At 39.1% G+C, this 24,242-nt stretch overlaps 1 protein-coding gene across 1 annotated transcript in view; it reads right to left on the bottom strand.

Annotated features, from left to right (window-relative positions):
* The window catches only part of pax3a (paired box 3a), a 52,314-nt gene that overhangs the window by 9,913 nt on the left and 18,159 nt on the right, over positions 1–24,242 (bottom strand). Inside the window, exons 6-9 of the mRNA XM_086076508.1 lie at positions 15,585–15,784; positions 12,763–12,928; positions 10,376–10,599; positions 1,782–2,045 (exon numbers count right to left, since the gene is read on the bottom strand). Of these exons, the coding sequence (XP_085932634.1) occupies positions 1,782–2,045; positions 10,376–10,599; positions 12,763–12,928; positions 15,585–15,784 (854 nt within the window). The remainder of the gene's footprint in view (positions 1–1,781; positions 2,046–10,375; positions 10,600–12,762; positions 12,929–15,584; positions 15,785–24,242) is intronic.

Raw genomic sequence — 24,242 nt, 5'->3', positions numbered from 1 at the left:
TATAAGCGATTTTTCCCGATTACGTTGAAGTTGGTTTGCAAGAAATTTACCTGATTTGTTATTATATTCAAAGTTGTTGTATCTCAATTGTTGTATTATAAACTCTGTCTTTTTAGTTAACATATCGTCTAACTGTATTTTTGTATTTTGTAAGTCAGTCCATATTTGGTTATTTGGGTTTATTGCGTACTCATCCGTCAGTTGTTTAATTTTATCTTCCAAGTCTTTTTCTAATTTTTGATCCTGTTTCTTTTTATAAGATGAATATGATATAATTTTACCTCTAATTACTGCTTTCCCGGTTTCCCAGAGAAGAGCTGGAGATAGGTCTGGAGAGTCATTTATTTCCAAAAAGTCCGCCCATTCTTTTCTTATAATTTTGTCAAATTCTGCGTCGTTTAGTAGTGAGATGTTAAAACGCCATGTGGGTGGTGGTTTAAAGGTATAATCAACTTGTAGGGAAAGGGAGACTGGTGCATGGTCGCTAATAATAATAGGATGTATTTTTGTAACGGTTTTATCAGCAATAGAATTATTTGTAAGAAAAAAATCAATTCTTGAAAAGGACCGGTGCACAGCGGAAAAGAAGGTAAATTCCTTCTTATTTGGGTTTTTAAGTCTCCAGCTGTCGACGAGGCCAAAGTCATCCATATATTCCCCTATTACTTTTGTGGATTGTGATCGCCTTATACATGTTGTTTTATTAGAACGATCTATTAATGGATTTAAGGTTGTGTTAAAGTCTCCTCCAATAATAATAGTAGAGTTCGCTGCTAATTCAAACAGTTTAGAGAAAAATTCATGGAAAAAGGCCGGATCATCATTATTAGGGGCATATAAATTACCGAATGTATATATTTTATTAAATATAGTCACCTGAATAATAATGTATCGGCCCTCTGGGTCTGTTATTGTATTATTTAGAGTAAAGAGTAATATTACCTTTTTAAACGGCACAATGCACTTTAATATTTTTGGATTTCTGTAACAGATTAATTCGATTTACATGATTTCCTATGGAAAATATTGCTTTGGTTTTCACACAAATTGTTTTTATTCTAACCTTGCCAACAAGCTGAATTCTCGCGATATTTGTTAATAATAATGCATCGGATTTATATTGCGCTTTTCGAGACACTCGAAGACGCTTTACAATGGAATGGATACATTATTCATGCACTCACACATTCACACTCTGATGGCGGTAAGTTACTTAAGGGGCAGGCTGACGGAAGCGTGGCTGCCAGTGCGGGCCTACGGCCCCTCCGACCACCACCAAACATTCGCACCTTCCATACACCGGTGTGAGTAGCACTGGAGGCAATGTGCGTGAAGTGCCTTGCCCAAGGACACAACGACACATGACGTGGGGAGAGCGGGGATCGAACAGCCGGCCTTCTGGTTACTGAACGACCGTCTCTTTACCCTGAGCCGCGGCCGCCATCATTAACAAATACTACGAGACTCCATCTTGTGCTGCTCCTGCTATCCGTTCGCAAACAGACCTTTTTTTAGCGCCGACACCGGGGGAAACAAACAAACCTAACAGACGAATGGATGCTAAAGTTAATTCAGAATAATTACTCACCGTTGCACAGCATTTTTATCTGGTAAAGATGTTCGTGCTTTTTTTTTTTTTCTAAGACGAGATCAAAGACGACATTCTCATCCGTTGCCGTGATTGGTCAAAACAAACGTGCATAAGATGCCGCATCGTCCAATCAGCTCAAAGTATGGTACAGAATGTCTCGAGTTTCTCTTTTGATGGATTTCGAGCCTACCTTGCTCTGACTGTATTGTCCATATTGGTACGACGGATGGTGGTCGACAGCATAGGCTGGCGAGGCGTAGGAGGGCGGGCAGTACGACTGAGTGCTCGGCAGGGCGGGCATGCCGGTCAGACCCGGCAAAGCCTCCAGCCGTTGGGAGCCGTGACAGCTGGCGGCCATGCCGGCGTTTGGCTCCAAGCCTCCGGTCAGAGGGGAGAGAGCGAAGTCGCTCTGGGGCTGATGAGGCACTCCGCCCGGGTTCAAAAGGCCCATCACCTGTGGGGAGACACAGAAGGAAGCTAAGGGGATTAGAATCAAGAAGAAAAGACATTCAATCAAGTCTACTCAGGTGGGCTCGGAGAAGCGGAGGCGCCGTCATTGTTCATTGTCAGGCCGCACTGGCGGACCTCATACATGTGGTTTCTTTTTATTTAGCTTCATATAAGGAGGATTTTAGTCAACGTCAGATTTGTGGACAGAGCAAACCTCAGTTCTTCGGCGCTGGTCACAATTATAGAAGATTTGATTAGATTCCACTTTATTCACATATCACAAAGAAAAAGGAATGTGGTTTGCTTCGAGCAGTAATTAATTAGATCATACTGTATATCAGTGTGTAAAGCATGAGCCGTCTGTTTCTAGTGTGTCAGTTTCTACGATTTCTAATATATCGTTGGGTTACGGATGACGAGTCATCCGTCTCCAAAGCGCAAGTCTTGCAGACTGAGCAAGCCGTCCTTTTATTAAAGCTACCGAACGTAGAATATGCCATTTCGAATCGCTACTGCCACTTGCTGACGAAAAATTTAACTGCACATACCGTTCTTCACATACACATGACGGCACATCCGCAGACAGGGCGTGGGAAATTCAAACCCGAATCCAGTCTGATAACTATTGGCCAGAGGCTTGCAGGAGTACCCATTGTGAACAGCTAAGGTGTTAATCTACTAATTAGAAGGCATTTCACTCATAAATGGTCAAATAAAAAGCTTATTGTTAAGTTATTTTTTGGGGGAAACTTTAACTTTACTTCAAAATAAATTCAGAATTTGGTCAAACAAGTGCAAAAATACATTCCCAAATGTTAACTCATTCACTGCCATTGACGGCTATAGACGTCAAATTTTTATTTTAACTATTTCTATTAGTTTAACACTTTGTCCACTTTTGTTAATAAGAGTATGAAAACCTGAAAAAATTACATTTAGAACAGATATAAAATTATTGATTAATCGTGAGTTAATTATTGAAGTCATGTGATTAATTACAATAAAAATATATATATATCGCCTTACGCAATAAAAAAGAAGAAAATATTTTTTTTTAAATGTGATTACAATTTTAAATGGAATTAATCGCATGACTTCACTAGTTAACTCACAATTAATCACAAATTTTATATCTGTTCTAAATGTTCAATTAAAAAATCTAGGTTTTCACACTCTTGTTAACAAAAGTGGAAAAAAAATATTAAACTTATAGAAATAGTTTAAATGAATTTTTGACGTCTATAGCCGTCAATGGCAGTGAATGAGTTAATAATAATATGTAGGAAATATAAAGATTGCTTTGTTTGTTTTGGTTTTGGACCAATATATCAACGACAACAGAATGCCTCATAAAAATTGAATTTAAAAGCTACTGAGACATTTTCTTGATAATAACCTAAATCATTTCACAAGTTCTTACATAAATAGCTAAATATTGTGCTTTTAGGTATTTCTGGTGTCACTTCTTTTGTTTGCTTGTTTGTTTGTTTGTTTGTTTGTTTGTTTGTTTGTTTGTTTGTTTACACAGGCTTAAAAAAATACAAACATGGCAGTTAAAAAATTTAAATAAATACAACACATGTGAAGGTGAGGGAGAAACCCATTACGGGCTTTTCAAGGACCTTACCTAAGAATAATAAAATAACATTTTAATAACAAAAATATACTACCAATGCTATATATATGTTATATCTTCAACATAACTAAAATAATTCCACAGCAGCACGCATATTAAACTCATTCACTGCCATTGACGGTTATAGACGTCAAAAAATCATTTTAACTATTTCTATTAGTTTAACTTTTTTTTTTCACTTTTGTTAACAAGAGTATGAAAACGTATACGAAATGATTGTATATTTAGAACAGATATAACATTTGTGATTAATTAATAATAATAATAATAATAATTAATTAATTACAATTAAAACAATTAATCGCCTGACGCCCCTAATTTTTAATAATATTTTCTTTTTATCGGTGATTACATTTTTTTTCATTATAATTAATCGCATGACTTTAATAGTTAAGTCATGATTAATTACACATTTTATATCTGTTCCCCCCAAAAAAATTCTAGGTTTTTATATTCTATAACCGTCAGGCGGTTAATTTTTTTAACTGTAATTAATCACATGACTTCACTTGTTAACTAACGATTAATCACAAATTTGTTCTAAATTTACAATAATTTTTTTCTAGGTTTTCATACTCTTGTTAGCAAAAGTGGGAAAAAAAATGTTAAACTAATAGAAATAGTTCAAATGCATTTTTGATGTCTATAGCCGTCAATGGCAGTGAATGAGTTAAATACTGTAATATACAATCAGGCAGCTTCTGCAGCGCCAAATCTCTTTGACATTAAAGATTCCTTAAGTTTCACATTATATTTTTATATTTTATCGATAAAGACATAGAATCGGTTAACAATTGTGAATTTGTATTACATCATTTGGCCACACGGTATCTCAATGAAAACTGACAAACAAATTGTTGACTTAAGAATTAACTTGAAAATTACAAATAAGAATTGTTTGAAAACTTTGAGGCAAGTCTGAACCCACGTACTTCAATTTGAAAATAAATATACACATTTGAAGAATATTTACATCAAATATTTTCAATACATTACATTAAAAAAAAAAAGTGGAGCGATTGGGGCACATGACTTAAAAAAAAGTAGCCAATCTGACAAAAGACTTTTGCAGCCGTAAAATTTTATGAAGATACGTAGGAAAAGTACTGGCCCCCGCAATATTACAATAAGTAAGATATGGATAAACTAAACTATAATATAACGTTAAAAAACAAGATGACTATACAAACGTACCCATTTTCCTATTAATCCCCAGAGATTTAGTTACTTTATTTCAAACAAAGCTAATATGCTGTTACTTCTTTAGTCACTTGATACACTTTTAGTGGCAAAAATAAAAAAAACATTGAAGAAAACATGGCCCTCTCTTCTCTTTTTTCAAATAGCTGTATATATAATTTAAATTAAAAAAGAATATGAAACATATAAATATAAAGACATATAGATAGAGAGCGAAATAGAAATAGGAAGCAAGCTGGAGATAAGAGGGATAAGAATGATAGAGAAAACAAGTGAGAGAGAGAGAGAGAGAGAGAGAGAGAAAGTGAGAAACAGAAAGATATGACAGAAAGACAAAAGGATGGAGAGTTAAAGAGAAATAGAGAATGATAGAAAGATAAATGGAGAAAGATAAACATAGAAAGAAAGACAGAAGAGTGCTACAGAGAGAGAGAGCAATAAAGAAAGAGAAAATAAGAGATAAAGCATTAGAGAGGGAGGGGGGAGAGAGAGACAGAGAGAGAAAGCTATAGAGAGATTGAAAGAGTTAAAACAAAGAAGAGAGAGAGTTAGAATGAGAGAAAGAGAGAGATAGCAATAGGGAGCTTGAAAGCGATGGAGAGAGCGATAACGAGATATAGCAGGAGAGAGAGAGAGAGAGAGAGAGAGCGAAAGCGAGAAACAGAAAGGTATGACACAAAGACAGAAGGATGGAGAGTTAAAGAGAAATAGAGAGTGATAGAGAGATAAATGGAGAAAGATAAACATAGAAAGAAAGACAGAAAAGTGCAAGAGAGAGAGAGCAATAAAGAAAGAGAAAATAAGAGGGATAAAGCATTCCCTAATTTTTACAACTGTTAAATACGCCATGTCTGCAACTTTGAAGTGTCCGAAATGTAATGTTTATGTCTGCGCTCAGACTGGTGCGTCTGTTCAAAGACACGCCCTCTTTCACAATCTCTTGATGCCCGAAAATCACCGTGTCCTCGTGAGGCCTAGAGGCCAAAAGGGTACGTGGGAACGAGGGGCAGGGGCTTGTGTGCGTGCGTGTGTGCGTGTGTGAGAGTGTGAGACATCGCCAATGTGTCGAACCCGTAGTTGTGCGCGTTTTTTTCTTTGCACTTTTTGCTCTGATGTCAACCGGCGGTGATACATCGCGAACAGCTGCGCGCAGGTTTGCGTGAGAAACAAAGTCATGAAATTGTCTTTTAAAAAAAAAAAAAACGGGGGGGGGTGGATTGTTGGGGGGCATCGAACAAGACTTACAAGGGAAAGAGTTACAGTCTATGTAATGTAAAGAAGAGGTGAGAGAGGCAACCAAAAAGATTTCAGGTTGTAAGATGCAGAAAACACGAAGCTTCCAAAACTGCCGGCCAGCTGGCAACGTCGGCTGTCAATAATCAGACATATTGTCGCCTCGCGTTAACCTCCATTTAACTCACAAAGATCTGTGCAATTCAATAAAAGAGGCAACATTACCAGCTCACAGTAAGGTATGATCACAATATTTCACCAACGCTAACACAGGCGTCAATCATGCAAAACTGCTTTTGTCCAATTTGACTCATTCACTGCCATTGACGACTATAGACGTCAAAAATTCATGTGAACTATTTCTATTAGTTTAACTTTTTTTTTCATTTCATTTTTTTTTTAATGAAAACCTAGATTTTTTTATTGTACGTTTATAACAGATATAAAATTAGTAATTACGATTATTTTTTTCATTAGGCCCATCAGGCGGTTATTTTTTTTGTATTGTAATAAATCACATGACTTCACTTGTTAACTAACGATTAATCACAAATTTTATATCTGTTCTAAATTTCCAATAATTTTTTTCTAGGTTTTCATACTCTTGTTAGCAAAAGTGGGAAAAAAAATTTTAACTAATAGAAATAGTTCACAAGAATTTTTGACGTCTATAGCCGTCACATGCCAGTGAATGAGTTAAAGTTATTTCCAATTCCAAACATTACATTGAAAAGCAATTATGCTGCTTTTTGTTTGTTTTTGACTTGTAATATTATTTTTGCTGGTATCACATTTTATGTGAACAGTATGAAATAAATATACTGTATAACAACATATAATATCAACTAGTCCACATTCTAAAAGTATTTTTTCTCCATAGGTTTGGCACAGTTCTTGAAACTGAGATGACATTTTCAAAATAACATGAAAAAAATCCCCAAACCATTTTTACAATTGGTCTCAACTGAATGGCATTTCTCATTGCTTTCATCAGATTGCCAATGTCTTAGAACATGTCTCAATTGCTTCAGTGGATCTATGCTAATGGTTGTGTACATTTAGCCAACAGTTAGCACAATGTGCCCACATTTTGCACATTTTTCCAAATCTTGCTGATCCAACTGGATGAGTTGTTTTTCCCAGTCTAATGGCTAGGAACCTTCAGGTTGGGAAACGGCCGCAGTAGCACCTGATCTACGCCACTTCTACTGTTTGCTTAGATGCCAAGATGGTTTTGGTCTTGAAGTTACGAAGAATCCAGCTGACACGAGCGATATACTAACACACAGCGAGTCAATCGGCTGTCTCTCAAGTTGAAGGTCGTGAGTTCGTTCATCAACCCTTGAGTGATTTTTACTTATTGATTTTTTACTTCTTTATTTTACACTCTTCCAAGTGTAAATATTACTCTAAAACTGAGTCTATTTGGCCCTACTCTAAATAGAGTCAAATTTACTCGACAGAATTTACTGTGTAGTGAAAGTGTTGCAGTAGTTGGTTATTCATTTACGCTGTGCGCTAGATATTATTGTAGTTATGAGTTTTTCATAAATATACAGAATTCGGCTTACACTTTCTTTTGTTGCACTCTAATGTGCAAGTAACTTTGTGTGAATAAAAAGTGTTGCAATTTCTTTGACTGTGAGTGGAGTATGTCAAACCGCAAACTTGTCAAATCCATTTTTCCTTTCTGTTTTATATAAAATTGTATTTTGGTAGCGGCACCTCTGCTGTTGTGACAAAACATATAATGATTTTGACTTGCAGTGCTCCCAGAATGCCAAAGGCACGATGCATTTTGGGGGCACTGACTACTTATGTATGACATAGAAATTAGATTTTGACACATAGGTAAGCTGTTTCGGGAGAGATTTGCGGATGATCCAAAGAGTTGTGCAAAATCGTCCAAGTTTTACTTTTGGCAAAAGCATAAAGTAAATGCAGATGAGCCAAAGCAATTGAGAAGGATCTTTGCAGTTGTGACAGTACCGACTCTTTGCTTGGGAAAGGAACTTGGAATGAAGCACGTGTGAGCAGTTTTGGGATCGATATGTGCTTTTTATAATCAACTGATCGGTTGTGCACAAACGTAAGTCCGATTGGCCAAACGAGCTTGCGGTTTTGTAAAATGTCATCTCAGTTTCAAGAAATGTGCCAAACCTACGGAGAAAAAGTGTAAACTATCATTTTTGTGTATGGATGCGATTGATGACTACATAGATAAGTGCCGGTAGATGTCTAGATGTCTAAATAGATAGATAGATAGAGAGAGAGAGAGAGAGAGAGAGAGAGAGAGAGAGAGAGAGAGAGAGAGAGAGAGAGAGAGAGAGAGAGAGAGAGAGAGAGAGAGAGAGAGAGAGAGAGAGAGAGAGAGAGATTTTTCTTGGTTTGTAGATCCTTGCCACATTTCATTTCATTTTTTATTTTTGTTTCAGGCAATAACAAAGCACACAGCCGGTGTCAGGTTCCACAAGGAGAAAAAAAAGGAGAGAGAGAGAGAGAGAGAGAGAAAAAACCAACAACAAAAAGATCAAGTCTAATTCTCCCTGAAAAGGAGTGGGAAGAAGAAAACATTTTTCAGCAACAAAATAAAGTAATTGTCTATTAAACTCGATATTAGAAGTCTAAACCTGATTCCATGTAAATAAAAATGAACCACCAAATTGATAACATTTTAATTAAAAAGAAGGGATTTTAAGTCATTATATAGCATGGAAACATTTTGGAGGCAGTCATACGCCTCTCCTCAAGTGGCCGCGTGGAGTTAAGAAATACCAACGCGTCGGCCTTCCGACATTTCTCGGCCAGCGGTTGGTAATGGCGTGTCTGTTTTGAGGTTGTTCCGGGGATTAGGTCTCAGCGGGGTGCAAATCCCAACCGCCCGCTTCCTTGATGAGAACGGATGGCTTCGGTATGCACCAGATCAGCAGAAGGACGCCAGAGACCTCGCGCCCTAAGACGAGGCCGCGACCGCTCCGATCGCAGCCGCTCTAATTTCTCCGACAACAATCTCCCTCATCTAAAGTCAACCTTTATCCATATCAGCCACTCGGTCCTGATATGACCATATCTGGAGTTAAGTGAACATGTGAATCTCGACAAGTCCGGCTCACTCGCAAAATTGGAGGTCAGATGAGCAAATAATGAAAGAGATTTAAACGGGGAGTTTTTTTTATTTTTAATCATGTTTTGTCATATTTATAAAATGAACCATGAAACTTACATTTATCATACCGCTATCAAGTCGTGATGACAGAAAACGAGCCAAACTTCTTCAAGTCTTCATTAACTCTCAATGTCATTGACCGTAATCGCCCCCTGCTCTCTTATTGAGCCCAAATCGGAAAATTAATGATTTCCTAATCGGAAATGAAGCGAACTGCGTTGCGGTATGCATTCAAACAGCTGCAATGAATACACAAATTAAAAGATATTAGCCAACAAAGTGACTCATTTGCATAAATTACACAGCGCGTTACAAGAGGATAGATTACTTGATTCCCTTCAATTAAGACGCCGGGCAAATACGTGATTGCAATTCCAGACTGACATTCCTGGCACGTCGTATCCGCGCAAGACCTCGTGTGCGGAGCCGCCTGCTAAAGGTTAATGCTGAAAACAGCCAGTAGGCCGCATGACCTTTGGCCTTTTTTTACGGGCATGCCGGTCGCTTGGTGACCCCGTGAGTGTATGAGTTCACCCTAAAGGACAGCCGACAAGTTTGAATCCGCCGAAACGTCGAATGCAGACCAACAATTTGCAGCATAAAAGGTTTATCACGCCTCATCGTCTTCTATCTTACGCTATCGCGAACGAATTAAGCAAAAAAACTCATTTTGCAGTCCCACCTGCGACATTGCAAACTCTTAGGAGTAACAAACCAGCTTGAGGCACTTGTGTTTATCTGCGCCTGACAGGACGCTGAGATTCCCTCTCATGGGAATTAGTACCCAGCATGCATTGCATCTGGGCCCGGCCACCCTTTGTGGAGGCTAAAAGCTCGTTTTCCGCCTGTTAGGCCATCTTCGGGCCTGGTAGGGAGCCACTGATGGAGCCTGATGACTGTGTAATCGCTCATAATTGTCTTTTCACTTTTGATTTGTGTCATCACGCCGCAGCCGTACTCAAAGCGCACTCCTATCTGCCGCCTTCTTGGAAACACTGACATTTGCCGCATTGCAAATTCATCGAGAAATGAGACGCTACCTTATTTCAATGCCAACAAGGATCCGGTCAATGTCAAGGCGACAACACGTCAGACCAACCTGAGGCGAGAGGCTGTTGCCGATGGCGGCGGGGTTGACGGCGTTGGCGTGACCGGTCGGGGCCACGAAGCCGTCCGAGTATCCTGAGAAGCCGTGGCGGCCGGAGGACAGGCAGTACGGCGAGCCTCCGTCCTGAGCGCTGGATGACGAGCTGAGCCCGCTCTGGTGCACAGATGTGGGCGGCAGAGGCTGCGGCCGATGGACCGTGCTGGCTTGCTCGGAGGCTGTTGACAGTAAAGGAAACTGCTCACAACCGTGTTCAAGTTCAAGGAGAGCGGATTATGAAAAACAAGGACTTTTTGCTGGGGAGTGCTAGATCATCTTTTTTTAGTTACTACACGCCGGGAGTTGAATACTCAAAAATGAATCTGCCTTTCCTTAACTTTATGACTGATTATCTTCTGCACCAAAGTATGACTATTCTTTTTAGCCAAACAGGTTTACTCAAATTTAATCCAACTATTTTAGGGCTGTCACTATCGATTATTTTTAGAATTCATTACTCTATCGATTATTCTAATTATGGGATAATAAAAAAAAAATCACATTACAGTGGTACCTTGGAGTTTCAACATAATTTGTTCCTGCGAAGTGTTCAAAGTCCAAATTGTTCAACTTCCGAAACATGTTTTCCCATAGGAAATAATGTAAATGCAATTAATCCGTTCCCAAGCTCCAAAAACAGAAAATTCCTATTATAATTTCTATTTATGTTTTTTTACATTTATACCATGTACAGTATGTAAACAATAAAAAAAAAATACCTTACCTTTTTTGTTGTGGTGTGATGGCATCAGTGGATGATAAATGCTATGTTAATGCTAGCTTTAGCTCAGTGCTGAGTTTGTGTATTTTACATTGGGCATATTATTAGACTACTAAGCGGTCCTTGCGTGCGTTGTTTAACGTCAGGCACGTTGTTGAACAGTCACAACTACAGCAACGTGAGAATTCAGCATTGCTCGGCTTTGCTCAGCTTCACTCGGCTACCCGTTTTCAAGGTACGTTCGGCTTAGCTTGCTTTGCTTGGGTGTTCGAACTCAGAAATGTTTTACTCCTTTTTTGGTTGAAGTCCGAAGTGTACGAGTTCCGAGACGTTCAAACTCCGAGGTTCCACTGTATAGTGTATTACAAAACAATTTTCCCCCCAATTACTGTTTGTTAGCCAATTATTGTTATGCGTTTAGTATTTTTTGTGTGATAAAAAACTAACAAAACATCAATTCAGCAATATCAATAAGAGGAATTGATGTCAACCTTTTTCAAATTAATTCAGTCACTGGTTCGGTCATTGTTTTCCAAAGTAAAAGTAAATGTTTGCAAATAAATACAAAAGATAATCAGTCTACTCTGATGAAGGACTACAGAAACCTGAGAATAATTACTATTGAGAGACTGAAATTGCAGGATTTGGACAATTTTATTTTAAACAATGGCGCTAAACGATTACTCGATTATAAAAATAGTTGTCGATTCATTTGGTTATTGATTACTTGTCGATTAATTGATGAATTTTGACAGCTCTAAACTATTTTCATACAATCAATTTGTAAGAAAAATACAACATTTGGACATGCGAGATTTCCGCCTGACTGCGATGATATGACACTTGAAATATTGTACACACACATCATGGTATATTTTTAACATTGTGCAATTTAACAATATGTTTATGGTTTGTAGCATAGCATCATACTGAGAAGTGTCTAATATTTTTGCTTACCTTATTTAGCTCTGCAAGGGAACCCAAATATTCCATAATAATAATAATAATAATGATAATAATAAGAATAATTATTATTATAATATTTTTTTATATATTTATATATATATATATATATATATATATATATATATATATATATATAATGATAGTAATAATAATAATAATTATTATTATAATAATAGGTATTATCATTATTATTATTATTATCATATTTTATATTATTATTATAATTATTATGGAATATGAATTAAGCAGCAAAATCCATCTCAGTGGGGCGGACATTTTGTCACTTGTCGACGACATCGCACTTGCTCAGGGTTCAGTTAACAACCAATCACAGCTCAGCTCGCGAACATCACATTCGCAAACTCAGACAACAGGTGAGCCGTGATTGGTCGCTACTTGAGCCCTGAGCAACTGTGATGTCATTTTCAGTCGACAGTAAGTGACAACATGGCCGCCCCCTGAGATGGTAAAAAGTGGGTTTATTTTGCTGCTTAATTCATATCATGTTTTCGAAAATCTTGTTCTTGCTTTGTACGCTGTGTGTATGAATGAACTTGTGCTTGTTATATTTGCAAAGGACTGTTTTTACATACTAAATCTGATGTGCAGGTGTACCTAATACAATTAATTTCTGAAAAAAAAAACAGGTACTGACCTTGAGCTATGGAAGTAGCAGGATAGGGACTCTCAGGCAGCTGATAATGCTGCAGGCCCGACATGGCTGATGGCGGGAAGCCGCCCGGGATGAGGTGGTTGAACGCCATCAGCTGATTGGCTCCCGCTTGCTTCCTCCACCGGGCTCTTCTGTTGCTGAACCACACCTGAGAGTAGGAAAAACAGTGTTGAGTGGCCGTGCCACAGTAGAGCGAGATCAACTCTTCCACTTGAATTCACTGCCAGACATTTTCAAGACCCACAGGATATTGTTTGAAAGTTTGAAATGTACAATGGAGCAGCATCAGACACTCCCCCACACATCCTCGTTGAACCCCCCCCCCCCCCCCGCAATTGACGAGAATACTCGTCAATGGCAGTGAATGTATTAATTTCTCAAAAATATTGATCATCTTTCTTCAACTATTTTTGTCACTGACGTATGACAGGAAGAACAATGAAATGCCTTTCGGTAGTCGCTTTTCAGCACTCCGAGATCTTACATAAGAAAGAAGACGCTAGGGCTGGGAGGGAAAAAAAAGCATAGTCTGAGCCAGAAAAAAAAATCTTGCAAATAAATTTAAATTTACAACAGATCTCGGGATGGGGAGGGTGGATTGGGGAATGGACGTATCCCCCCGTTGCCATTCATATAAAAGAATAAATCATGTCTTCCTGCGAGTATATCCACTTTTTGCTGAATTAAGCTTTCACAGTAATTTGTGATTAAATTGCGACGACATCATCACTAATTCAATCATAATCTTTGTGACATTTTTGTTTGGTCGTGTGCCATGAGGTTTTTCTAAATGGGCGCCTTGGCTCAAAAAAGGTTAGAAAAAAACTGATTTATCTGATGACCTAACTAAAGAAAAGTCTATTTTTTTTTTCCCCCAGCACTTCATAAAAAAAGCCTTTGTGTCATTACAGGGAGCTGAACTGATAGAGATCTTAACATGTGGAGCGTGCAGTGAAACCACAGACATCTTTGTGTACTGCGGCCAGTCACCAGGTTCGAATAAAGCCAGAGGGCTGTTCCAGCTGTTAAAGCCTCTATCAGCACACCATCTGAACTAGCCGTGATGTATTTTGGGGATCTTTACATCGCCGCTGACAAAAATGGGAAGCTGTCCTCACATATAGTGGTGCAGTGTGTCTGAGGTTTGGGGAGGGGGAGGGGAGTCGAGGGCTTGAGGATTTAACACATGTCTAGAGGCTGTATGGAATACGTGGCCATTTAACACCCGCATGATCCATAACAGAGCCACTCATCGCCTGGCAGTAGTAGTGCAGCGGATCGTCATTGGCCCCACGGTTCGGATTGCGCACGATCCGCGGACTGGTTGGTGAAAAAAAAAAAAAAATGTTCATTCACAGTCGACACCATACAGACATGTCAAGGAAGCTGAAACATACTCGACGTAACACGGCGCCTACGCTTATGCTAACTTCAAAATAAAGTTGACCAAATAATACGTTGACGGCAATGCAAATAGCCTTAGTAGACTTTTACTTTGAAGTTGGCACACGCCGTAGCGTGATGGCTAGCTTGACTTCCCTTTTAGACGTTTATGATTTCTTTATTGTAGTTGATTGACATTGGAGTTGTGACCAACGTCAACACAACGCTATCGCAAACTAGCTAACAAAATAGCGCTAATTAATTACGCCGTCGTTGTATGATGCGGCAGAAGTCTCCCACGTAAGTGGCTAGCAGCTAGCTGTTAGCATTACCAACGAGTGCCTGGCTCGCAGAGGTGGGTAGTACGGAGTTACATTTACTCCGTTACATTTACTTGAGTAACTTTTTGAAAGAAATGTACTTCTACGAGTAGTTTTACCACACAATACGTTTTACTTTTACTTTTACGTGTGAAGAAGTAATGCTACTCTTAGTCCGCTATATACACTAGAGTCGTTACCCGCTGCCCCATTCATACATTAGATTTACCCTATTTTCACGTAAGGTATTTTCATTATTATAAAAAAATAATAAAAAAACGATAAATAGAACTTTGACTTCATTTATTTTATAAAACACTTTGCCCATTAACTCATTCACTGCCATTGACGGTTATAGACGTAAAAAAAACAAATATCATTTTAACTATTTCTATTAGTTTAACTTTTTTTTTTAAGTATGAAAACATAGATTTTTTTTATTGTACATTTAGAATAGATATAAAATGTGTGATTAATCGTGAGTTAACTATTGAAGTCATGCGATTAATTACTATTAAAAATTTTAATCGCCTGACGCCCGTAATTTTTAATAATCATCTCGTCAGGCGATTACATGACTTCACGAGTTAATTTTATATCTGTTCTAAATGTACATTTTCATACTCGTGTTAACAAAAGTGGGGGATTTTTTTTTTAAACTAATAGAAATTATTCAGATGAATTTTTGGCGTTTATAGCCGTCAATGGCAGTGAAAGAGTTAAAAGAAAACACTCAACTCAAAATGTTTCGATTTTAGGAACACAACTTTAAGCTATTAATACCTTATTTTTACACATGGACCATGTATAAAATAAGAATGTTTATGCCTCATATTGCACTTAAAGTTGTGTTCATATATCCTAAATGGCTATATTAGACATTTTGAATAGATTTTTTAAAATTTCATGGGAAAAAGCATTTTACAAAATAAATGAGATCTTATTTATCTTTTTTTTTTGCTGATCCAAAAAACGTTCTAATCCGTGACTCAAATCCGCGATCCGAACCGTGACTTTTGTGATCCGTTGCACCACTACAGTCGAGATTGGATTTCCGGGGGGAGGGGGGAGGGGGGGAGGGGGAGACGGGTGAGCGCCAACCTGAACGCGAGCCTCGGTCAGTTTGGCCCTCTGGGCCAGCTCCTCCCGCGTGTAGATGTCAGGATAGTGCGTGCGCTCGAAGGCCCGCTCCAGCTCCTCCAGCTGCTCGGCCGTGAAGGTGGTCCGACTGCGCCGCTGCTTCCTCTTGAGGGGCAGGCCCGGCTCGGAGTCCACGTCGGAGCCCTCGTCCGAGTGACTGGCTGGAAAACAAATAAAGTGTTACTCGAAGGAGTCCTGCAGGGGTGCGCTAAGCCGTGATACAAAAGCCAGATCAGAGACAAAAAGGATTGGGTGAATGCAGCGCATGGTACGGAGCCACTTTAAATTGTCTTCGCCTGCTTTTTTTAAACTCCTCGGTGGTTCCTGAAGGGATCAAAAGCCGGAGATTGCTTGAACACGGATTAAAGAGGGCTGGATCTCACCGGGGCTTCCTTTCCCCGGGACACTGTGTCTCTCCCGGTCTTAGCCATGCTGTGCGCTATCCCGATAGGGTCCCGGAGTTGAAGGTGCTCGGCCCTTTGCAGGTGCTTCTTAATCTGTTTGTTCAGTTGGAGGCGAGTGGGCGACGGAGGGACGGCTTTTGGGGTCTAATTCAGCAGAAGACTTGAATCAATGAAGGCCTTCAAGTAGAGGACGGGGACGATTGCATTGTTTGGGGAGGGGAGGTTACCCGTCTATTAAATAATGATTAGGCTTCGCAAACTAGCGTGACAGCCCGCCATTGTCCCCAATTACACGTATGCAGTCGCCCTTCTCTTTCTCAGTCACAAACATGCATCTGCTACGTCTCAGCCTTTGCAGGCTTTCGCTCAAAGACTGTCTGGCACAATGTGTCCGACACAGATGGACTCCAGAGAGAAAGAATCCACTCCCAAATCCACTCCGGAGGGACCTCTTCAAGCTCATGAGGAGGGTTCACTGCACCTTTTTTTGGGACATTGCAAAACAAGAAGTGAGAAGGTTAGCCCAAGCACCGGGACAGAGGCTTGTCTGTTTCGTTCCTCGCTTTGGTCCTGACCTCCAGATTTAAAGCTTTCATTAAAAAAAAAACACAAAAAAAAACTGCAAAGTCAGACGGAGACGAAGGAGAGGGGGCTCGCAGGGATCTCCCCTTGCCGCTGGAGCCAAGCAGGAAATGTTTGCGCCGGTTGCTAGTGTGCGTCTGACCAGGCATTACATACGGATTTGGGCCCTGGGAAGTCTGCGGTGATGCGAACTGCCGGCGCAGAAGATCCTGATGTTGGGAAGAGGTCTTTGTTACTAGGGATATCATTTCGTTTTTAATTTCTAATTTGTTTTCAGAGTGGGTTTGTTACTTTTTATGAAATTGAGTTTTTTTCAAAAGTTTACGTTTTTAGTTTTAGTTTTATTATTTTCTTCTTTTTTTTAAATTGTGTGTCTTTCTTGTGTGCAAGATTGTTAAAATAATAATAATAGTAAAAACGTTTTTTTTTTTAATTTATGTGTCCCAACTTTAAAGTATTAAAGTGACATTTTTCATTCCTTAGTTGGCCAAGTTTCCTACATCTAAAGTGGGTTTGTGCTTGAATTCCTGTTGAGAAGAATTAAACCCGGTCATGCTGTGTACTATGTTTTTTATAAATATTATTTTTTTCACATATAAATGAAGAAAAAAAAGAGAGAGCATTTGTTACCTAGTGTCACGTTAAATATTATTTCACAGTGATTTTTTTTTTTCTTGATAGGATTTGCTTTCATTTCATTGTTGATGGTTCTGACAACATGATGCAGACGAATTTCTAAGTAGCACGCCGAGATACACCTTATAAAACAGGGGTGTCAAACTCCTTTTTATCGCAGGCCACTTTTTGGTTACGGCTTCCCTCATTGGGCCGTTATGATCATTAAAATAAAGAAATGTTTAATCGTCTTATTATATTATTCTATACAGTATGCACAACAAATTGATGACTTATAATCAGAAGGCAAGTATATCAAATTATTGTTCAAGCTGTAAAAAGGGTAAAATCTTAACATTATTATTTATTACACATTCCAAAATTAAAAATTTTAGTACAGGCTTTAGCAAGGGTCATTGAAGTTGACACATGATTTGCTTTTAAGGGCCACATCAAAAGATGTGGCGGGCCAGATCTGGCCCCCAGGCCTTGAGTTTGACACATGTACAAAAAAGAGAACATTTATAAATCAGATTTTTACTGATGAAATGTGCATGTAGCGCTTCTTCCAGATTTATTGGTAAAACTGTACGCCACACAATCATACTCTGTAGCATTTTTGCTGCGAAGACAGAAAATAAAGTGAATTTTCACCCGTGGAGAAATCTATGTATTTGATTTAGGCGCACTTAACGAATGGCAGCACAAGATGGCCGCCAGTGGCTTTAAATCTCACTACAGTGAGAGTAGGCGACATTGTGAGTCTATCTTTTACATCCATGTAACAAACATTTAAGTTTGTCGTCTAGGAATGCCGACAACAAAGACAATTTTTGCTATATATTAGTTAATAAAAAAAGTTTTTAATTTCAATTATTTTGTTCAATTTTGTTCGGGTTTATTACATAGGTTGAAAATAGCGCCACGCGCGCATGAGGCCATTGAGGCCGAATGCTGAAATGCACCCCGACTACGAAGTTGTGGTTTGTTGATGCGGCCTGCAGGAAAACATCACTTGATACTCTTCAAACATTAGCCTTGCTTTGCTGGGGATTTGCAACATTCCTTAATTAGCACCAAACAAAAAAGTCCGAAAAGTAAGGACGGCGCAGAATGGATTCCTGGAGGAGCCAATGGGGAACTCATAAAGCTCCCCATTGGCACAGTAAGTCATGTTAACTGCAGGGTGGGGGTGGATCCTGCCTCCTTTGCCCCCCCTTTTATTTCTCATCCCCTCTTGTTACTTGTTTTTATTATTAGAAACTAGAGAAAACACTCCATCACAGATGGAATCCTAATGGCGGATGACAGTGTTGCTTTTGTCATCTTTTGCTTTGCGCTCTCTTTTGCACTCTTCCTCTCACTCACTCTGTCTTTTTTTTTTCTTCTTTTTTTTTGTGGAAGTGATGTGGCCAAGCCTTTGTATCTTCGCAGGGAAAAGCCCATGGCAGGCCTCCATTGGACCGATTACCACGCTCCATCTGTAGGAGCCATCAGGGACGCCCGGGCCCGCATTCAGGGTCCTGTCACCTGCCCAGCAGGGGAGTGAGTGGGAGGAGGAGGGGTGGGGGGTGTGGGGGCTGCAGTGGGGGAATGAAGGGTGGAAGGGAGGGCTGGGCCACAAAGGGGTCCAAGAAGGGCCACTGGGGGATGCAGAGGGGCACAGCAGGGGAGCAGCCCTTCATCCCCTCCTTCCACTGCCTGAGGGGCATGGGCTTTTTTTTTTCTTTTTTTTTTAAGGGGGTGGGGGTGAACTCGGAGAGGAGGCTGGTGGCACCTAAAGATACGGGCGCCGAGCTCTCCCCGCTGCGTGGCCACCTTCCCAACGAGACCACTTTGGATCGCGCGCAGTGGCAAATTTGTTCCCACACATTCCCCATAACAAGCAGCAGAAGAGGATACTAAACACACAAAGGGAGGCCTCGCCCTCCTTACTTAAACACCCAAATCAAATTTTACGCTGCAGCTAAAGCTCTGGGGAGCTGAAAATACTTCATGCCCGCTCACAGTTTGGCCGACAAGAATCTTAATAGAAAGATAGATTATTACTGCGGGGGCGGAAATTGGGGGCTACTGCGGAATTAGCCGTAAAACAGACATTTATAAGATGCGGGTTAATCGGCTCATTACAAGCATGCAACAACTGGATTGATAGTGGAGACTTTGGCTCATGTTTCACATTTGTGAATTCAACAGGTTAGCAAGTTGTTAGGGCCCGATGCATATATATATATATATTCCTGAAAAACGGACGGATTATGTTACTGAGCTACCACTGGAGCTTCGACGCTGATCAGACCGGGGGGGGGAGATTATCTCCTGAGGGTTAATTAGGATAATTGGGGGGAACATCCACTTCCTTTAGCTGCACCTGTAGCATTGATACACCCCACAGAGAATAAACAACAGGAAATAAAGGCATGCAAAGAAATAAAATCTTGAATGGGACCTTATGGAATGGTATACTTACATGATGGAAAAACTCTGTATTTATGTGTCAGGTCCTAAATTTTATTTTTGTTATTAATGCTGATACTACCAGAGACCAATTTCTTGCGTGTTTTGACATACTTGGCCAATAAAGATGTTTCTGACTCGACAGATGAGGAGAGAGTTCAAATGCAGACTGGTGGATGTAAGAAGTGTCCGTCTATTTCTGCACACAGGAACGGGTATCATCTGGTTCATGCAGCTGATGCCCAACAACCTAAGTCTACTTTCTTGTCCCCACGCTAAAGCAAAAGATGATATGAATTTATAATTTATGGAGTCGATTTTATAAATTCAAAGGTACAGCAGAACAGGTCAAATTGTTTTTGTGTATCTTGTTAATGAGCAGATAAGGACATCAACACTTATTCAATACTTTGTAATATATATATATATATATATATATATATATATATATATATATATATATATATATATATATATATATATATTCTGAGTAATTCATATTGGGGCTTTTTTCAAGTTTCTGTTTTACAAAGGGTTTCTTTTTTCAGAATCATTCTTTTCTGATTAAAAACAAAAATTTAATATTTTTTTTCCTGTTAAATGAAATCATCTTTACAATGTTTTTCAGATTTTTTTTTCTTGTTTTGGGGGATTTTTTCCCCTGCTTAATGGAATAATAGTTTATGTTTTACAGAAAACTTGTTTATTTGTTTATATATATATATATAAAATTTTGGGAAATATTTGTTCAATTTTGGGGGAATTTTTTAAAAAGGTTTTTTGAAATAATTTTCTTTCCTATTTAATAGAACAGTAATTGTTTTGAAATGACAGACAAAAACGAATCAAAAAAACTGAAGAACAAAATTATTTTAAAAAATGGGGGGGGGGGGATCATAACAGAAAAAAAAAAAAATATATATATATATATATATATATATATATATAAGCCCCCCAAAGCTTGGAAAAACAGGATATATGTTTTATAAAAGTGACTGCAATACACATCCATACAGCAGAGTATAAGGGTTATATAGAAGATTAAAAAGTGAAATAAAGTGACATTTAAATATCCCTGACTCTGCTACTTGTACATATAACATTATTCCACCGTGCACATTTTATATTACTATTTCCATCTTCAGTTTTTACCAGCATAAATGTGGAGCTTTACCCCAATTCCTTTTGTCACCGCACCTGATACACCGACAACACGGTGGAGGCTTTCTATTCCGTCCCATGCTCAGAGTATTATGAAAGCAAGCGTCCCCGTACGAAACAGTGAGAGTGAAAATGAAAAGTGATGGTGATGGAAAGGAAAAGAGAAGTGCAGCATATGGGCCACTTTACAGCCTTTGCCTTGGTAGGGGCCGGCTTGCCCTTCCTCCAAGGGTTGTTAATAGAGAAGGTAATTGAGCCTGTGACATGTGTTGGCAACGCAAAACAAAGGGCAGAAGAGACAAATGAACTAGTTATTTGCCCAGGGAAGTAGATCTGGCCCTTTTCAGAGCGCGGCTCATAGTGCGAGTCGGCACCCTGAATAAAATATTGGCAGGCCCACATAGAGGCCGAGCGAGCAGATGCATGGGAGGAAAAGAATAGTTAACTGACAGCTTATAGGCTCAGCTGGGGTTAACAGTTAAGGGGGGGGGGTAAAAATGGGAGTGAGCGGGCTGCTCACTTGACTTGCTAAAGAGCCCCCATGCAGGAACCTGCAGCTGCCTGCATGGGAAAGCGCTAGGGGGATGTTGTCGGTGGTGATGATGATGATGATGATGGACATAAAAAGATGGAGTGAAAAAAAGCCCAAAGACGGTTAGCGCTTTACAAAGAGCTAGCGGGTGACGCGACATTGAAAGATGCATCTCCGTCTCGTATCGCTGACAAACAAAGTCCACCCAATGTCACCGCGTGAGCGTTATACGCTTATTATTTAGTTCCACTTGTGGTGCGGTGAGGTGACACTTTCACGGTGGCACTTCCACCCTCGGGGCAGGGACAAAGCAAGCAGCGGAGGGCCCGCGCGGGACGCAGCAACAGGCGGCATGTTCCATTCAAATGGCCGCTAACTAGCCGGCTTGTGTTAGCGCGAGACAGACGACTCGAAATAAGCACAACAAAGCTTCTAAAGTCGTTACGTCGTGAGATTTGGAGGGGGTGTTTACATGACAAACTATAGTTAGACTCTTTCTGTCGTCAAAGCAAAATTTGTTGTGATCTGAATTTTTTTTTCAATGAAATCGTTTGGCGTATTTTTTTGATTTTTATGAAGAAGAAAAAAATAATAATTCTCAAGTCACACTGGCTATAAATTGCATTCTTAGGGGAAATTTATTCTGCAAAAATCAAGACCGAGAACAGTAGAGTTCTAATCTTGGTGACGGAAAAGCACGAGTTCCAGTTATATTCGATACTTCCGCTTCTAACTAGAGATTTTTTTTTATTTTTTGTTAAAAATGGCTTACCTTAATATAATCCAACGTCACATTGTGGCCAAAGGTAGAATCCTAGTCAGTTATTGTTGTGCCTTTTGGTGCTGTAAATAGTAAATCCTTGTTGTGGTGTAAGCTACATGCTAAACTAGCGAGCTAGCTGTATACGTCGCATTTGTTGCCACTACTACTTCTTCTTCTCCTTTCTTTTGGCGGTTGGCAAATACTTCTGGTGCATTACCACCACTTTCACCTTAAGGTACACCATTATAAACTACAAAGAAAAACTTTTCCATAGTTAGAAGCGGAAGTTTTGAATCCAACCACAACTCGTTCACTGCTGTCAATGCGATTGGGTGCTATTCCGATTTTCAAATTTTCACATAAACAAGTTGAACTTGAGGTTAAGTCGCAGGACCAGCCAACAAGTGACAAAAAGAGTGATTTCTAGCCCCAAAAATATATGGTAATTTCATCTAACAAAAGGCCATTAGCGTAATGCTAACATATCTTGTGACACGCTATAGAGGAGCTCATGTAAATTAGCATCGATTTTGCAGTAATTATAAGAGTTTAATTATGACTGGAAATTAATTGGGCCGCTTTTCTGCCTCTTCTTTTTGCTCGTAGGTACATACTGCATCTTTACAAGTAGACCCTCGTGCTGACCAACACGTTATGACAAAGCGTAATACTACACGGAAAATGAGGAACTCTATAAACCCATTTTTAAAAAAACAATCACGACACACACACTCCTATAAAATATTTTTTTACATGTGTTTTTCTCCTTCTCAAATTCTGTCAATCAAACTGAAGATTTTTGCAATGTAACTATGCTAATGCTAATGCTAGTTCAAACACGAAAAACACAGCAAAGCTGGTGAAAAAATAGCATTTGAGTCATCGTCATTACTTTTAGCTCACATCTCCGGACTGCATTTGTGCATGTAATGTAAGTCAGAGTAGCCATTTTTGTTTGTTTTCAGTCCCTATAGAAAGAAAGTGACACTCATATACCTGATTTGACTCGTACGTGCCCGACGTAAACGGCCTCCGTCAAGAGACATGCGTCCCGGCCGACGGTCTTCCTTTCCCTAAACATTATTCTAACCTCCTCCATGGGGCCTGATAGTTTTAACAGTCAAGTGACCCTCGCTTAGCCCCTGACCTTTTCACAGCTCTTGCGCACTTTTGCTGCAAAGATCACCTCGCCGCTGACCCTCCAAGTCCACTTCACACAGAAGCAGAAGCAACCTTCACATTCCTGCACTTTTCCCTCCCGGTCTCGTACGTGTTTAAATAATGACACGTTTTGTGGATTTTACAGTATCTTCATACGCCCACCACAATTGATTTGAATGAAAACAATTGAGTAGACTTTTCATTTAGGAATCGAAGGCATGATCATTTTATTTCGCGTTCAGGTGTTTAGAAGTATTTAGTCACAGATGTTTACATATTTGTAATTATAACCATTTTTTTTTTTTAGATATTAGTCAATCTCATACACATTTTTTTTTTAGACAATGTAGTAGTTGAGTTTCTGACCTTTTTATTTTTTAACTGTGTATCACTTTGTTTTAAAGTAAGACTGGGGGATCGTAATAAGAATTACAAAACCCAACTACGCGCATAAGATGATGAACATTCAAAACACAAGTGTAAATATTTGTACAAAACCAGCCAATAGTTTCTTAAAGGGGCAGTTACTCAAAAATGACAGGGTGGACAGAAATTTTCAGGGACACATGCAAAATGTTCATTCAATAACATGATTAAAATGAAGTTATCAAATAACTTACTAGGGACATTACAACGGCATGAAAACATATTTTGTATCATTTAGCCTCTTGTTGCACACTGTAATTAGCAAAGCAGTGTGTGGAATGTACCAAAATCATGTACATTCAATCGTTATGATTACTATTATTATTTTAAGATTTCAAGCTCCTTTTGAGACTCGTATCATTTTACTGGTATGTGTTGACTTATAATAAGACAGCATTTTTTGTGATGATTGAGTGAGTCTGCTTAGGACAGCAAAGGCACATTAAAGTTGAACTAAAATGATGCAAATTGGTTATTGGTACTTAAATTAAAGCTGAAATTAATTTGTAAACTTCCAT

The sequence above is a fragment of the Leptonotus elevatus genome, chromosome 1, assembly GCF_054856555.1.
Source record: "Leptonotus elevatus isolate MCC_2025b chromosome 1, RoL_Lele_1.0, whole genome shotgun sequence".
NCBI lineage: Eukaryota > Metazoa > Chordata > Actinopteri > Syngnathiformes > Syngnathidae > Leptonotus > Leptonotus elevatus.
The sequence above is the reverse complement of the archived record's forward strand: the minus strand, read 5'-3'. Positions and strand labels throughout refer to the sequence as shown.